The sequence below is a fragment of the Melospiza melodia genome, chromosome Z (genome assembly GCF_035770615.1).
Source record: "Melospiza melodia melodia isolate bMelMel2 chromosome Z, bMelMel2.pri, whole genome shotgun sequence".
NCBI lineage: Eukaryota > Metazoa > Chordata > Aves > Passeriformes > Passerellidae > Melospiza > Melospiza melodia.
Genome location: NC_086226.1, coordinates 81,749,941 through 81,767,891, shown reverse-complemented (window position 1 = coordinate 81,767,891; position 17,951 = coordinate 81,749,941). Strand labels below are relative to the sequence as shown.

The 17,951-nt window shown below is 42.8% G+C and overlaps 1 protein-coding gene across 4 annotated transcripts in view; it reads left to right on the top strand.

Annotated features, from left to right (window-relative positions):
• The window catches only part of RASGRF2 (Ras protein specific guanine nucleotide releasing factor 2), a 123,377-nt gene that overhangs the window by 63,641 nt on the left and 41,785 nt on the right, over nt 1-17,951 (top strand). For 2 of the 4 annotated variants that reach the window (XM_063179710.1, XM_063179708.1), the window contains exons 12-17: nt 559-695; nt 3,706-3,788; nt 6,513-6,761; nt 7,513-7,901; nt 14,764-14,889; nt 16,127-16,216. In XM_063179710.1, coding sequence (XP_063035780.1) covers nt 559-695; nt 3,706-3,788; nt 6,513-6,761; nt 7,513-7,901; nt 14,764-14,889; nt 16,127-16,216 — 1,074 coding nt within the window. Of the gene's footprint in view, nt 1-558; nt 696-3,705; nt 3,789-6,512; nt 6,762-7,512; nt 7,902-14,760; nt 14,890-16,126; nt 16,217-17,951 lie in introns of all 4 variants that reach the window. The other 2 variants (XM_063179709.1, XM_063179707.1) reach the window with 1 other exon arrangement.

The following is a 17,951-nucleotide window of genomic DNA, read 5'->3' as shown; positions in this document are numbered from 1 at the left end:
TCAAGCTCACCCAGAGCATCACAGGAAAAAAAAAATTTTTTTTTAAATTAAAAAAAAAAGGAAATAAGCCTTAAATAAGCTGCATAATAATTTGCTTTCTGGAATACATGGGAGTTGACTGATTTGGAAGAATTAATGGGAACTTTTGGCCTTGGGCTCCCCACAAATCTGGAGTGCAAGATTATTCAAATGGCATTACAAAATACAGTCTCAGGCTGATTTTATTGTTACTCCTTTTGTTTTCCATCCTGCAGTTTGTCAAGTTTTGCACTTGAATTGTGAAAGTAGTTTTATTAATTTGAGTGATACTTGTAGTATGGTGAGGATGTATTAGCATAAAAGTGTTATAAGCAACTTTATATTTATCTTCAACTTTTTATTGAAGAGCAAATCCCAATATGTGAACAACAAAATGAGTTGTTGGGTACCTAATTGGATTTGCTCTTTATCAGCAAGATGTTTTATAGCTTTTCCATTGTAAATGAAATCACTGTTTTCTTTGCCCTATGCTGTGATGTTTCATGGTGTGACTTTTTTTCTCCCCCTCTGGCTCTAAAGCAAAAGGCTCTGGGCAAGTGTTTGGACACTTGGATTTCAAGCTGATAGTGGAGCCCACGGATGCTCCTCCTTTCACTGTTGTCCTTTTGGCTCCATCACGGCAGGAGAAAGCTGCGTGGACAAGTGACATCAGCCAGGTACCTCAGTGCTTCTCTTTCTTGGTTTGAAAAGCTAGGTGACTGCTGAGGGAGGCAGGAGCCTCCCCTGGAATGGAAAATGCAAAACCCCTCCCTCTGATTTATTGTAATTTTGAAATTAAGGGTCTCTCAGGCAAAGATATGGGAGCAGGAATAACAGTTCTGTACCAGGAAAATTAACAATACAAATGCAATAGCACAGAACAGCCCGCAGCCAGAGTGCTCACAGTCCCTGCCCCTGAGTGCCAGGGGGTGTCCCAGCCCCATCCCACGGGGGCTCAGCCCTCCTGCAGCCCCAGCTGCGGCTCTGCTGCAGCAGGGACCCTGCACAAGGGGGGAGCTTTCCTCTGCAGCTCCAGGGCTGCTGCAGATGGGCCTGGGCTCCCTCTGGCCATGCAGGGCAGCAGAAAGCTGCTCCTCTGGCAGCGCAGGGGGCAGAGGCTGCTGGGGTGTCCCAAAGCTCAGATTGGATCCAGGCAGGAATGCTTGGCTCCTCCCCTGGGCGGGGCATCTCCCCGTGGGATGGTGGGATTGGCTCAGCCCTGCAGGGACACTCCCTGGCCATGGACAGGAGACAATAATTAATGGGCCATGGACAGAAGGTGATTAATGATGAATGGACCATGGACAGCAGAGAGCTCCTGGAGGGAGGATTGGCTGTGGGAGAGATAAAGAGAACTGCCCCATGGACAGCAGAGAACTGCCCCAGCTCTGACAGGTGCGAATGGAACACACACCCCCATTTCCAACCTAAGATCTTTTCTCACCTGGTTTTGGTGAGGTCTTCCTTCAGTCTGAGCTTCTGAAAAGCAGCCTGACACAGGGGTGATGAACACCTTTGATTTGCTGTGAAAAACCATTAGTGCTGCCTGTTCTCCTCAAAATTCTGTCATTGCATTTGAGTCACCAGGGAAGTGTGTTTCTCAAAAACAGAGATGGTGTATAAATTTCAAAATTGTCCATCAACAAACATAGTGGTAAGCATTTTTATGTCTAAGGAGAGCCCATCTAGACACCTATTTTGATTCAAGAAGAAGGTTTATTCGTGTACTGATTTATATATGATTTTCATACAGATCAAAACCACCTGAGTCCTAGCGTGAAAGTGATACCATATCACATCACAAATGAAGTAAGAAAATGGGCTAAATTCTTTTTTCCACCAAAAATGAATGCTAACAAACCATTATAAATAATTGCTGAGCATTCTGACAGTGTGCAGGAACTGTCAATGTTGTGAATAAACAAAAAGGGTATTTAAATTTTTTTAAATGTCAGGGATACGTTTGTTGGGGTTTTATGAAATTGCTTTTTACTTGAAACATAATAGACAAACTTTGTCATAATCTATTTGTGGAAAGAAGTTGAATGCAAAAAAAAAACCAAACAAAACAAAAACCCTGAACTTCCAGCTAACCAGAGCTAAATCAAGGCTATTTGTGTTTTGTTTATGCACACAAACAAGAACATACGTCTCTCATAGTTCTGAATTCAGGTCCTATCCTCTATTAATTTAGAGAGAAATAGCTGATTAGAGGAATATCAGCATGGAATGTCATGCATTTCCAAAGTTGCTATCATTGCTGGCAACATCTCCAGATGAATCATCATCATAATGAGGAGAAATTGCTTAAAAAATAAGAATTCTGACTTATTTTGTGCCAGATTAACATTTTTGAAAGGACAAAAATATGCAAATAAAAATCTCAAAATACAGTATGAGCTACAACTTGCTGTCTTACAGACTGACCTGGTTGGAGAATTTTTTACAAAACAGATTTTCGGGAAATTATTGTTGTTCCATTGATATGTAAAATTACTGGAGTAATTTCCTGGCACAGATAGACCATTTAAGAATGCTACTAAGTCCATTCTTAGCCTAAATTATAATAATTTTAAAAATAATCTGATACCATGATTGGTGCTAAGGGCTTCTTTGAACTATTTCAAGGTCAAATAGGGGAAATATAAGTACTTCTATTAAATGTGTTTCTCACTGCTTTTAGGTAATGATTTGAGAAAATCATACTGTGAATTACTGCAGCTGCACTTTCCAAATAATCCTAAAATCCTGAATTGAAACCTGCATAAAACTGCATAGATGATATTTTAAATTTAAAACTATAGATGTAATCTAAACCTGAAGAGGCCTGTGATTATCAGGTTTGAGCAACCCTGTATCAGTCATTGGTTTGAAATGAAATGTTCCACTGCCTGAAGGCAACATGTATTCTTGAAGTCAGGATAAATGTGTGAGATAATTTCTGGAATTCCTTTTTCCTGATGAAAGGAGATTGTCCATATATTTAAAAAAAAATTATAATTATATATGTGTACATATATATTTATATATATACGTATTAATAAAAGTAGAAAGTGTAATGAAGACAAGAGCCCTGTAGGGTTTGGTAGAGGTCCAACCCCTTCGCCAGCTCTGTTCCCTTCTTTGGGCTCATCTAAACTACATAAAACTGCACTTTAAAGTCCCTCCTAATTCCCAGCCTCAAACATTTATACAAGGGTTTGCAGGGAGCAGCTTGGACAGCTTCCTCACAGCTGCATTTCGCAAGGAGCACCACTTGAATTTGTTTTTACAAATGTGTTTCTGGAAGCTTTTATATTCCCTTATAGTCTTTTGCACAGAGGTAGAGGTTAAGGTATTACCATACCCCTTGGAGTATAAATCCTTCTGACTTTCCTGTGGTCTTGATTTCTTAAGCTTACACTCTTTCAGGAAACACTAGAAATAATGAGTTTTGTTCCCTTTCAAAGGAAGTATCACTTCCAACTCAAAGTACTTAATCATGTGGAAAAGAAAAGGTTTCTGAACTGAATACCCTGAGAGGCAAAGGCTAGAGAAGCATGTCGACTCTAATTCTTGCATCACTGCTTTTCATTTGAGAAAATACCTTGTCCTAATCAGCCCATACCCTGCAAAAGCTGTGCTTTGAGCTTATAGGGATATGAAAAGTGTTTTGCCTTTAACAGTTTTCAACGTTTATTTCCACAGTGCATTGATAATATAAGGTGCAATGGATTAATGACAATAGTGTTTGAAGAAAACTCCAAAGTCACAGTGCCACATATGATCAAGTAAGTGCAACAGAGAACAAAATAGATTGTTGTGTTTCTTCAATAAAAATTTTAACAAGAGAAAACGTGTTTAGAGAATGCAAACCTTTAATTTCTTTTTTCTCACATTTTTGTTGAATGGAACTGATACTATATTCCAAAGTATATATTTTCAAACTCCTTTCTTGGACTTGTAGGGATCACTCAGAGTGGTAAATTCTCAATTCACAGTGTGGGATCACAACTCAGATTTTTCTAGGTTTTCAGTAGCTGGCTTCAGTTACGCCTCCAATGAATGATTTTGTTCTCAGCTTTTCCTTGTCATTTCATAATTTTATTAGACATTTTTACAATGTCTTCAGAATTTATGTGACTGCAGGCAAGTACCATTTTCAAATGTATTTTGTTATAATAGCCAAAGTTTTTGTTCTCTGTATTTCTGTTATTTCTGTTAAAAAATTACTTTCTCTCATGATTTTAACTGATCACATCAAAGTAGCATCATTGTTTATAAGGCTGCTTCCTTTACCTTTGGATTCTCTCAGTTATTTATTGTAATAAGTGTTTTTTCTTTCTAGTGAGATATTTTCAGTACATGATTCCAGATTTTTAGCACAGCTTGGATCTTCTGCATACCTCAATTTACATGAGTTTTACTTTTTAGAATCCAATGAATGTATAAGTGAATGGAACATAGGGATAGACATAAAGCTATTACTTTTTTCACTATTATCTGTCACATCTCTTGGTTTTTCAAATGCCTCTTCTGTAGTTGTTTCCTCTCCTCTGTGCTTAGAAATGGGAGAGAGAAGGCATCTGGGAATGCACTGTTAGGGCACACACCTTTGATCCCTGGAAATAAGGCATTTTATTGTCCTCAGATTTATTCCAGGAACTCTCCAGTGTGTAAAAACTTCTGTCACCTGCTGAGTTTTAAAAGTACATTTGTCCCCTTTCAAAGTACAGCAGGACCTCAGTCCCCATGCCAACAGAATATTAATTCTGAAGAACATACAGGACTTTCACAACAAACACAAATTTGGTGTTCTCTTTCTTAAATTTGACTTGTCTGATTTGCAGCACAGTTTGACTTTCAGAGTCAGATGTCATTGGATGATATAAACAAAAAATTGCCACTTTTTGGAGGGCCTAGTTTAAGAAACAAGATTTTGTGGTTGTTGGTTCTTTTATGTAATACAGTGTAGAATTGTGCGGAATATCCTGATCTTTCTTGTGAGAAAATCCAATAATTTATAACAAAATAGGCAGAGAGAGATGGGGTGTATTGAAAGATGCTTTACTTAGTATTCATCCTGTTTATTTACAAACTAGACAAAACAGAATTTGAGGGGAAACCCCTCTCCTATTATGGATAGGGTTATGTAAATGATTCTCTTTTTATATTTCCAAGCAGAAATTTATTGGTTTTTGATTTTGGTTTTTCAATTAAAATGAAGTTTTTTCTTGGTTTCTGCTTTGAAATTTGAAATGTTTTGTGCTGTTCCCTCTTTCTTCTCTTAAAATCAAAAGTAATTCTTGGAGCTGAAGGCAGGTGTTAATTTGCAGGTAAGCCTTAAACCTAACTAAGGGGTTAATTTTTAAGATCCATTACTTTATTTTAGAAAAAGTTTGATCCCAGCAGAAAACGTTGCAATCAAGTATTCCAAACTGAGATTTTAGTAATATTGACCTATGGGCCACAATGGCCTGAAAGAGACAAGAGGGGACAATTCTGCCACCTGTTCCATTTCAGAAATGTAAGCATGATTAACAGTTTCTTAGGATTTGAGGTGCAAAGCATTTGCCAAAAATAAAATTTAAGTTCCCTTAGTTATGGAAGCATTTTTCACCACAAATTAAAAGTTTTCCTGCATTGATGAAACACAATAGTGCATAAATTTTTGCTTCTTTTGTGTTGACAGGAACAGCTAAAGGGGTACCACTCCTTTGATGCCTTGAAAAGCTGCCTAGAACAGAGGCTAGACAGTGTTAAAGGAATAAAGGAGGGATTTTTTAAAAGGCCTTCAAAAGACACAACTAGGGCAGTACAAGAGCCCACCTGTGGCTACACCCAAGATGGACTCTGAGTCACAAGTTTTCACACTTTGATGAGCTTTGTTTCATTTCCATATTGGGGGTCACTGTCCAATTCCAGCTCCAGGTTCTGCAGTCCCACCCTCCCAGTTTGCTCCCCTCCATTCCCTGCTGTTTGCACTTTTTGGGGCTGGAGCTGCAGTGGTGTCCTTGGTTCTGGAAAAGGATTGTTCTGTGTGACTGGGCTGTGAGGAGAACTGCTGACACTACATATGGATGACTCCTCTCCTCTTGATGAACTGAGAATTGATTATCTAAAGGGTGGTGGGAGACCGAGAGTAGGTGATCTGAAAGATGGATATACTAGAAGTTTGGTGGGGGGAGGGAGGAAATGTTTTTGGAAGGTTTTCATGTTTTCCTGTGTGTTTCTTGTTACATATAGTTGGAGTTTAGTTAATAAAGTTTTCCTTCCTTTATTTCTAAGTAGAGGCCTGCTTTGCTTATTCCTGGTCACATCTCACAGCAGACACCAGAGAGAGTGTATTTTCATAAGAGCACTGGCATTGAGCCAGCGTCAAACCACGACAATGGAGTTCAGAGTTATGTACCAATGCAGTACAGAATCTAGAAAATATGAAAGCTCAAACTGAAGGCATCATCTTAGCCATGAAGACTCCTTGGTAAAGTGTTTTAAATTTGACTTTTGCGTAGATCCGATGCCCGTCTTCACAGAGATGACATTGATATTTGCTTCAGCAAGACGCTGAATTCCTGCAAAGTGCCCCAGATCCGCTATGCGAGCGTGGAGCGCCTCCTGGAGCGGCTGACGGACCTGCGGTTCCTGAGCATCGACTTCCTCAACACCTTTCTGCACACCTACCGCATCTTCACCACCGCCGCCGTGGTCCTGGAGAAGCTCTCTGACATCTACAGGCGCCCCTTCACCTCCATTCCTGTCAGGTGAGCCTGGGGTTGGCACCTTCCTGGGACTTCTCTGTCAGAGATTTCTGGGAGAGATGTCACAGCATCGGTCACTGTTCGTTTTGTGGGCATTTTTCTCATTGCTTTGTGCTTGTAAATAATCTAAGAGAAAGGTTCTCAGTGTGTAAACAGGACACCAGTTTTATGGAGGGTCTGTCTCAGCTATATGCCCAAGCTTTGAGGATGAAGTGTCACACAGATTTTGCAGTGCTATGCAGATTTGTTTAAAATTGAAGTATTTTTACTTAAATCTGTTCAGTGTTTGCTACCATGTGTCACATTCACATTCTCTGGAAAAATCCCTTTGCCCAGGATTTTTCTCCTGGGAAGCTGAGAAGCCTCAGAGAAAAATGAAAACAAATATCTCATTTGCTTCTCCTGTGTTTTGCCGCTTTGGAATGTGTTTGGAGATTGTTTATCCAACAGGTAACTGTTTCATTGGATTCTGCTGTGAGTTGTTTTCACTCTTTGGCCAATCAGTGCCAAGCTGTGTCGGGACTCTGGAGAGAGTAATGGGTTTTCATTATTATCTTTTTAGCATTCTGTAAGTATCATTTCTGTATTCTTTGGTATACTTACATAGTACAGTATTCTTTAGTATGAAAAAAAAATAATAATAATAAATTAGCCTTCTCAGAACAAGAAGTCAGATTGATCATTCCTTCCTTCATTGGGGCACCCCACAAATACAATAACCGTGTTGCTGTTTTTGTGTGTCTCTGCCTCTCAGGTCCTTGGAGCTGTTCTTTGCCACCAGTCAAAACAACAGAGGGGAGTACCTGGCTGACGGGAAGTCGCCACACCTCTGCCGCAAGTTTTCCTCTCCTCCTCCCCTGTCCCTCTCCAGGACCTCCTCGCCCGCCAGGACCCGCAAGCTCTCCCTGACCTCCCCGCTGAACTCCAGGATCGGCGCCCTGGACCTCTCAGCCTCGTCTGTGGCCAGCAGCCCTACCTCGAGCTACAGCCCGGCCACGTCGCCGCCGCCCACGGGCAGCAAGGCGCCCCTGGACCTGAGCCGGGGGCTGTCGTCCCCTGAGCAGAGCCCGGGCTCGGCTGAGGACAGCCTGGAGAACCCGCGCCTGGACCTCTGCAACAAGCTGAGGAGGAGCATCCGCAGAGGTATTCCATGCCCGCCAGCACGCTGCTGGCTGCTTGGTAACAATGCATGTGGGCGTTTGCACAGCTCCCTGCCCTTTGCCCAGGCCTCTGGCAGCAGGCAGCAGCCTTATGGAGGTGCCCAGCACCCCAAACCCCGCTCTTGTTCACAAGTGCTGTAATAATGGCTGATTCGGTCTATTAGAGAGTGAATTGTTTATTTATTTGTTAGACAAAAAACTAACAGGTATAAGACTTTTAACAAACTAATATTACACAGGAATAAGGACAAAAACAAAACTACTCATAGATATATACAGCATGAGGTTAAAAGGACCTATAAATGTTACAGCTAGTGAAGAAATAGGATTCAATGGCTCTTACCATCCAGTTGTTAGTGTGGCACACATGGAGATCCTTTCCCTCAATCCCCAGGGAAGCATCCATGGAATCTGTGTCCAAACTCCAGAGAAAAGTCTCAAACACTTTCAGGGTGTGGGAAGCTTCTGCCTCTGTGGAAACTCGTGTGTCTTTTACAGTTTGTAACACAGTCAGGAACATTTCTTTTATCTCTTCCCACATCTGCTCTCCAGACTGAGATGTTGATTGTTAGCTGGGGCCTGAGCCCTTTTGGTGCTGGAGATGATCCCTTTTGGGCCTTGCAGCCTGGGTTATCTCTTCACAGCTGCCCCCACTGTCTGTGGTAGAGAGGGAGGACACTCCTGGTGCACTGCTGCTCCTCTGGCCGAGGTTCTGCTGAGCTCTCTGTTCCCAGCCCTTTGCTGCTCCTTCCAGGAGCAGCAGCATAGCAAAGCCGCAGGATCACAGAATGGTCTGGGCGGCAAGAGACCTTAAGGCTCATCTCATTCTAGCCCACAGCACCTTGTCTGTTTTCACTTCAGTGCAGTGTAAGGAGAAAGGCAGAAGAGAATATTTGATGTCAGTTGTGCTTGCTGAGGTGAGAGATTTTTGAGTTGTACCGCGTACTGCAGGAAGTGAAATATTAAGTTAAAAAGAAAGACCTAACAGCTTTAACACGTTTGCATAGAGGGCTGGTTTTCCAGGGAGATTCCATCAGTAATCCAAATAAATAATGCCTTTGATGTGCTTGGTACATTGGTGACATTTGTTCCAGGTGGTGTGAATGTCACCTGGTTATCCCTCCAGAAGGTACAAGTCTAAAATAGATTAATTGCTCCTGAGCAAATGCCTGTTTCCTCTAGGGATTCTGTAAGGCACCTTGAAATAGATTTTACTTCCAGAGGGCTCAAGCTGGTTGATAAAAGCCTCAGTGTGGGTGTCTAGGGTTGGGAGCATTGTAGTTATAGATGGCAAAGCAAGGAAGTAGCTCCAGTCTCATAGGAAACATAAGTGGACATTATTTCTCCTTTGGGGACAGAGGAATGATCTTCTTAATTGGAATAGAAGTTTGCAGTAATCTTTTTTTATTGTTGTAACACTAAACAGAAACGATGCAATTTAAAAATGCTTTTATTATTCCTAAAATTAATATTTTAAAATGGTTGTACATGGCTGGGCTTACAATCTGAGGAATTCGATCTGTAAATCTGAGCAAAATGTAGCTCAATTTTAGTTGGCAGTACTATAATAACAAAAAATTAAAGAGAGGAAAAAAGAAAAGGATTACCAAATACAAAGTAAGACAAATGTGTTTGAAAAGTTATGTCTGCTCCCTACTGAATGAATTAGCAGTGCCCTGCTAATAAATTAGATGTTTCATTGTGCCAGGGGATTGTTTTTTACAGAATGCTGCTTATTGTTTAACAAAAAAAAAAAAAAATCCCATTTTAACAGGGAAGTTATCCACTGTGGCATTCTAGGAGCCTGCCGATGAAAAGCAGGGGCTGGAGTCATTCGAGTAACATTGGGTTTTGGACCATGGGATGGTCTATACAACACCTCATCTGCTGACACCTGATGGGATGCACCTCTCAGACGGAAGAGAGTTTCTAGCATATGAACTAGGAGGATTCATCAACAGAGCTTTAAACTAGTTTGGAAGGGGGAAGGGACAAAACCAGATCGTGAGAGGCAGTGGGGTGATGCACTTGAGGAACTGAGGGCTGGTGGGAGGTGTTGGCTACCACAGACCAGAGCTGAAGAGTTTCTGCTCCAACACACACAGCATGAAGGCCAAACGAGAGGAGCATGGATCCTTGGCCCAGTCCCAGTGATTTGACATCACTAGCATAAGTGAAACTTTACCAGGATGAGTCCTGTGACTGAAGTGCTCTATTGGACAGTTACAGACTCTTCAGGAAGAATTGGCAGGGCAGATGAGGCAGAGGGAGCCACTGTGTGTAACAGAAGGGTTAGAATGTAGGGAGGTCACAGCTGAGAGCCTCTGGGTAGGAATCAAGGGGCAGTGAAAGGATGCAGATGTCTCTGTGGGAGTCTACTAGAGATCTCCCAGCCCGCACTGTTGCCTTTTTCCCAATCTGGAAATGGAACTTGAAATAATTTTAGAAAGAAGGCAATATAAGAGTGGAGCTTTATTTGAAGGCCTTCAGAGGCAGTTATGGAAAAATGTCCACAAAAAACCAGCCCCACAGGGGTGAGTACCTTTTATAGGTGTTAGGAATTTGTAAAATTGATAAAAAACACCAATTAGGAGTACAAATGGTGATGTAACTCTCTCCCAGGTTAAATCCCTTCTTTAGAGTCTAAGATTACTAAAACACCTGGATGCCAACTTCATGTACAAGTACTCGGAGGGCTGACTAGGAAAGGTGCCCTCCTTGACTGGTTGCTTGTTAATGGAGAGGGTTGTATGAATGACATGATTGGTGGCTATCTTGCTACAGCAGCCACAAAGCGATTTAGATTAAAATCTCTTTTGCTAGGAGGAAAAGTGTCAGAAAATTTTCACCCTTGGACATGAGTAGAGCGGACTTTAGGCTGCTTAGGGAAATAGTGATCAAGATCCCAGGGAAAATTCTTCTGAAGGTGCTAGGGTCCATCAGTGTGGGTCACTTTTTAGGTATCACCTACGGGCACAGGAAGCAGCAATTCCAAAATGTTGAAAGTCAAACAGGTGCGACAGGAGGCTGGCTTGGCTGAACAGGGATCTTCTTTTGGAGGTAAAGCAGAAAAGGAAGGTGTGTGCCCAGCAGGAGAAGGCTGGGTGACATGGCAGGACCACAGAGATGGTGCTCTGCAGGAAGAAAATGTTTGCAGCCAAAGCGTAACTGGAGACAAAACTTGCCAGAACTGTGGGTGGCCATAAAAAGAGGATTTTAAAATACATTGGCAAAAAACAATGCAGAAATCACACTGGCCTATTCCAGAATGAGCGTGGTCAACTCACAAATAGAGAACTTGACAAGACAGGGATATGTATTGTTTTTCTTACCTCTCTTCAGCATGGGCTAAGGGAGTCCCAGTGCCCTGAGCTGAATGACCATGGTTTGAGAATGATAAACTCACAGTTAATCCTGAAGTTTTAGGGATCTGCTGCACTAGCTGCATCCCTATAAATCTATGGAGCCTGATGGGATTCATCTGAGACTACTCAAAGAGCTGGCTGATGTAATTGTGAGGCTTCTCTTGATATTTGAACAGTCTTGGATGTGTGGAGAGGCCCCAGCTGGGTGGATGCTGGTAAACATTGTCCCAGTTTTCAAAAAGCGCAGGAAGGGTGACCCTGGAAACTGCAGGGCCATCAGTCTCACTTCAGCACCTGGTAAGGTCATGGAGAAAATTACCCTGGGAGGTATTGGAAAACACCTTGAGGCATCATGCCACAGAAAAGTGGACAAAACCTCCCTAGCAGCAGTGCAGCACTGAGCAGCAGCCACTCCTCATTCAGCTGGAGGCACAAGGGGCTGTCCCCTCTCAGATACTGTGTGTGCATGCTGAGCACAGAAAAGGCTCCTGTTCCCAGGCTGTGTTGTACAGGTGTGCTCACAGGTTCTCCCAGAACAGACATAGATAGGATAATCATTCCCCCAAAGTCATCAACGTCTTTTCACATGAGTTTGTCTGTCTCAGGGGTCCGAACAATGGTCTCTGGTGGTAGGCCCTGAAGTGACAATTGACCACCCCATGAGTTCAGTGTTACTTTCCCAAATATGGAGCTGAGTTAGTCTAACTAATGTAATTGGTTATTTTAGAGATGAAAGTGTATTCTCCTGCTCCTCTTCTTGGTTGATGTTTAACGTGATCCCCATTATGCAGTTCCACAGGCCAGTGATTTCACAAAATAGTCATTGTCTTTTCCCTACCAGCTGAGCAAACAGGTATTCATCTGGCAACAATAGGTCAGCGTGGCTTCACAAGGGGGAGGTCCTGCTGGTCACACCTGAGTTCCTTCTATGACAGGGTGACACACCTGGGTGACTTAGGAGAGGCAGTAATGTGATCTTTCTGGACTGCATCAAAGCTTTGGATACAGTCTCTTCCAGGATCCACCTGGACAAAGTGTTCAGCCCACAGGTGGATAAAACCAGCGTGGGCAATGGGCTCCTGAGGCAGGCACAGAGCATGGTGGTGGCTGGCACTGGTCACTGCTGGGGTTCCAGGGTTCTGTCCTCAGCCCCTGCTCTTCAACATCTGCATTAGCAACCTGGACACAGGACTCTAAGGAGTACTAAGTAAGTTTACTGATGAGAGTAAATTGGGAAGATCTGTCAACTCCCTTGAGGGCAGAGAGGCCCTGCAGAGGGAGCTCAGCAAATGAGGGGTGGGAATTCACCAAGTGTGCCGGGTTTAACAAGGGATTCTGCACCTGGCATGGGCACCCCTGGCTGTGTGGATGCCCTGGGGAACAAGGGCTGGAGAGCAGCTCTGGGGTGGGACCTGGGGATCCTGGTCCATGTCCAGTTTGATCTGAGTCAGCGGTGGCCTGGAGCCAGGAGGGACATCCCTGTCCTGGGGGGTACCAGGCCCAGCATCACTCGCTGGGGCAGCCTCACCTCGACCCTTGGGGACAGTTTTGGGCATGTCAGAATGAGCTAGAGCTGTTAGAGAGTGCCCAAAAGAGAGACATGGGCATGGTAAAGGGTCTGGAGGAGCAGCTGAAGGTGCTTGGTGTGTTCAGCTGGAGCAGAGGAGATAAGGCAGAGCTCAGCAGGGGCTGCAGCTCCTTCCAAGGGACAGCTCCCATCTCTGCTCCCTGTGACAGGGACAGGAGCAGGTCAGGCTGGAGATCAGGAAAGGTTCTGCTCCCCCAGAGGGTGACTGCTGGCACTGCCCAGGCTCCCCAGGGAATGGGCACGGCCCCGGGGCTGCCAGAGCTCCAGCAGAGCTTGGACAGTGCTCCAGGGATGCCCAGGGTGGGCTCTGGGCAGGGCACGGGTGGCACTGGGTGACCCTTGGGTCCCTTCCAGCTCAGGGGATCCTGTGGTTCTATGATATTTGCTCACGCTTTATGCTTTCAAAAAATACTGGTCAACTGTTGTGCATAATCATGGATATTACATAAGCAGTATGCTGGATGTTTTTACATTAATTGCACCACAGAATATTTGTGTGTATATATATATATATAGAGAGAGAGAGAGAGAGAGAGAGATTGTTTTTTCTATGCAAAGTTGAGCAAATTCTTCTTGTGCACTACTTTAGCCACCAATGTGGCTAAAAACCAATGTGATGATAGCACAGCACATCCCAAAATACAGGCCATGTATTGAAATTAATCACAGACAGGTAACTGCTGTCTTAGCTGTAACATTTTTCTCTAGACATTGTAAAGTGAACTGGTAAAGAGCAGGTTATTCTGCCCAAGTGTAGGCAGTGGGCACTGTTGGGGAGTTATTCACATTGCTCATTGTGGTCTGTCAAAGCTGGAAACATTACCTGGGCAGCACGAGGAGCATTTGGAAATGGCCAGAGGCCCATATAAATGATAAATTGCTGTCAGTGCAGTCTCCCACCCCTTTGGGCATCTCCTGCTGAACAGCTTGTGCTCAGTCTGGAGGAATTTGCAGGTAGAGGGTTCTGTCCTGCAGTAGCTCTGTCCAGCTACATGCGGAATGTTGATGAAAATGAGGAACTTTAAAAAGAAATCTCATAAGGGGGATGAAAATGGGTAGTCCTGTTGCTCTGATACTGCCAGAGTTCCAAAAAAACATCTCTGCCTTACTGTAAGTCCAGCACAACTGCACAAATTCTGTTTCTGAGGACATATTATTATGGTGATTGCTGTTCTCTATGACTGTTGTCCATTTACAGGCTGGGATTTTCACCTTCTTTCCCTACCTTCAAAGTTGTTTGCTTTCAGAGTTTCTGTTTTCCAAAGCTTTTGTTTATATTTAGCCCTATATACACAATGCTTGTGCTGCAGGCAGAGCTGTCATTCACATCAAATGCAGGATGTATTTTGTCAGCTTGTTTTCCCTCAGTTTGGAAGTACTGTTTATCCCATTCCTCTTTTTATTCTTCTGATAAAAGAACTCCACTGTAGACTAGTCTGCTCTCCAGTGCTGTTTAGCAATTCTGTTGGTCAGATTTTGATTACCCTTTGTTATTGAACAAGGATGATCTTCCCTAGGTCATAGAATATCTGTGAGTTCAAGTACCCTTGTTATGTGTGCATGTCACTGCATATTCTCCTGATTGAAAGTGCAGTTTCATCCAACGCACTTTAAAACTGACAACTTGCTGGTTTTCACCAACTTGTTTATTTATTTGTTTTTGCTGTTTTCACCGAGTTGTTTTTTTTATTTATTTATTTGTTTGTTTGTTATGAGCTTTTGTGTCAGTGGTACAAGACTTTCCCACTCCTTTAACTCCATCCAGAGGATAATTATTGCCAAGTTAATGGCAAAATCGCATGGCAAATTACAGGCGCGGTACTGTTTGAAAACAACAGTAAACCAAATTACGGCTGATCATCAGTACTGACATTTATTCTCTTTTAAAGCAGCAGTTCTGGAAACTGTGTCAGTGGACAGGACCATTCCTGAGAGCGCCTCAGTGGTGGACACTGCAGAGCTGTCCCCGTGCAGGTCCCCTTCGACGCCGCGTCACCTGCGCTACCGGCAGCCGGGAGGTGAGAGCGCTTCCAACAGAGCTTGAGCACTGTGCCCGTGGTCTGTGCAGGGCAGCAGAAAGCACTAATAACGTCCCAGTCATCTGGCCTGCTTGTATTTTTTCTTGTTTCTCAGGTATTAAAAATAAAAGAGCCATTAGAATGTGAAGTGCGCCTGTTAAATTTGAGCAGCAATAATGAGGCATGGAAGCACGTTGAGGCTTCAGTATGATTCAGTGTTCTGAAATAGCTCAAGCAGGATGTGCCCAAGTTCAAGACTAATATTGAATCAGTCCTGTTCTCACAGAACTCTCAAGACTCTGACATATTTTTTTCAGCTGATGAGGGGACATATTTTGGGCACCATCTGTAATCATGAAACACACAGCACCCATTGTTGTCAATGGGGAGGGACTGCGTCTGTTTCTTTGTGTGATGCTGAACATTTACAGATGGTCTCACATTATTCATTCCAAAATTTGAAAAGGCTGCTCAGTTGAAGAGGAAAGAGAGAGCTGGATCTCCTCAAATAACTCTCACGTGGCTCTTTGAAATCATTAGCAGGGCTGTGAGCTGCGTCCATGAAGACTTAAAATGCTAACAGCTCCTGCAGGACAAGTTTCTGGGCAGGTGTTTCATACCTGGGACTAAAACAGAAGCAGAGCAGAGCCTTCTCACCTGTTCCCAGGACACTTTAGATTCAAACCAATAGTAATTTTATGTGATTGGGCGCATTTGTGGCAAGAAGGCAAGATCTGGGAGCTGGAAACTGTGGGCAGTGTCATCAGAATTCTAGTTAAAAGACAGTGTTCACAGCACTCCCTGTAGAGAAAGTTTGATAAAATCTGCAAAGCTCTGCTCATCCTGAGCAGTGACCAGGGAAAATATGTGAATCCAGTTATCAGAGGATGGTGAATATCCTTAACTCTCTGACGTAACTTTTTGTTTAGGTTAATTTTCTATGCCATTGTTTTTTCTTTATATCTTTTTTTCCCCCCCTCCTATTTGGTTAATATCTTGTTCCACCTCAGCAGTGTCTTAGATGTTTTTCCTATGGCAATATTAATTATACCAATGTGGAAATGTAAACCATATATATGATTAGGATATTTCTACTGTCTTTCACAGAAAATCATCTGACAGTTTAAATAAATACAATGTCCACAAAGTTACGAACATTACTGAAGATTCTAAGTCTTGTGGCTGGTTGATAAAATGTTTGTAGGAGTTAATTTTTTCCTGTCCTTCCCCTTTACAGTGCAGACTGCTGACAACAGCCACTGCTCGGTGTCTCCTGCTTCTGCTTTTGCCATTGCCACAGCAGCAGCCGGGCACGGGAGCCCACCAGGTGAGGGGTGTGCTGTGCAGGCAGGTGACACACAGGTGCTCAAGGGGTGAATGTTCCTCAAGAACAGACCTCTGTGTTCTCATGAGTGATGTTCTCATCTCATCCTGGGCTAGTGGAAGGCGTCCCTGCCCATGGCAGAGCTGGAACTGGGTATTTTTAAGGTAATTTCCAACCCTATTGGTTGATTTCTTAATATTTCTAATCCATCCTATTACTGGAAAATTAATATTTTACATGTACATGATGTGCTAAGCATCCAAATAATATCCTTCTTGTTTGGCTTTTTTTTAAATTCACTTACAGATTAAGATTTCATTTCTTAAAATGAGGTTTTCTATGTCCAAAGGTGGTCAATTTTACTTATTGAGAGTGTATACTGTATTTTTTTGGAAAGCAGCTACTGACTGAGGGTATTTAGTGCCACATAAAATACTTGATTTAAGTTTTGAATGTGCTGCTTATCTTGCTGTGTACCCTTTGACATAATAGTATCTTCCACTAACAGGGTCCTGTCATAGGTCATGTTGCACATAAACAGCAATTTTTTTAAAGTCTACAAAATCAATTTCCCTTTGGCTTGACAAATCCACAGTTCATTTTGAATATGTGTGACAAAGCACAATCCAGCTGTAAGCTCATTCTTGCCTCTTTCCCACTGGAATGTCAAAAAATTGCTTTGAAGACCTCAGTCTCAAAATCACCCATGAAAATCTGTGTAAGACTGTGAGTGGTCCCTATGGATCTCAGTGGATTTTGTATCCAGTATGTCTAGAGCTCTGGTCATTAATTGATGGGTGAGATGACACCAGGAGAAAATAATTTCTGCATGAGCATGCATCACTGCACCTCTTAGCCTTGTGTACTTCCCATGATCTTTAGATTACAAGACAGGAGATGCAGTGGGAGTCCAGGTGACACATCCACACCTTCCCCTCACCTGCCCGGGAGATCACCTGGTCACAGGAGGAGAGCAGGTTGGAGCTGCCTGTCCTACACCCCTGCTGGCTGCGTGTGGGGATTTGTGAAGGAGTTTTGAATGAGTTAGAGATGAGACCTCTGAGTTTTTTAGATGATGTGGTTTATTTTTCTTGCCTTTTACATAGACAGGAAAGGTGAATTGTGCTCACATCCTCAGCACATGGCTCAGAAGGTCACAGGACCTCTAGTTACAAGACATTTTAAGTATTTATTGACCAATAAAACACTGCCAACAAGGATATTTATGCTTTTGAACCAATCTTTAAATATTTTGTCTTATGGACACTTGCTACAGTGTACGTTTCCTTAGCCAATCATGTTAATGGCACACAAATCTACAGTGCTGCATTCTCATCTCCTTGTTTACCTCTGTAAGTACTTTTATTTTTTCTATATCTTAAACTCTAAAACTCTAAACTTTCCTTTACTTAGCTCAGTGAGTCTCTGCTTTAAACTATAAACCTTCATTCTCACTTCCAACACCTGAGTTTGGGAGCCTTTTCCAAGGTCTCAGATCAAATCCTGGGTTTAATTCTAAGCTTTGGCTTACAGGCCCAAGGTTCTGAGAATTCCCTGCATTTCAGATTTCAACAGCTGGGTCTGGCTCTGTGTTTGTCCTGTATGTGTGATCACACTGTCTGGTGAACCTGGCAAACTTCTGTTTAGCAATTTTTATTTGAATGATGAATATTCTCTGCCTTTGGAATCAGACTCTGCATGAAAACACTGACACAATTTGCTTTATGATTTAACCCAG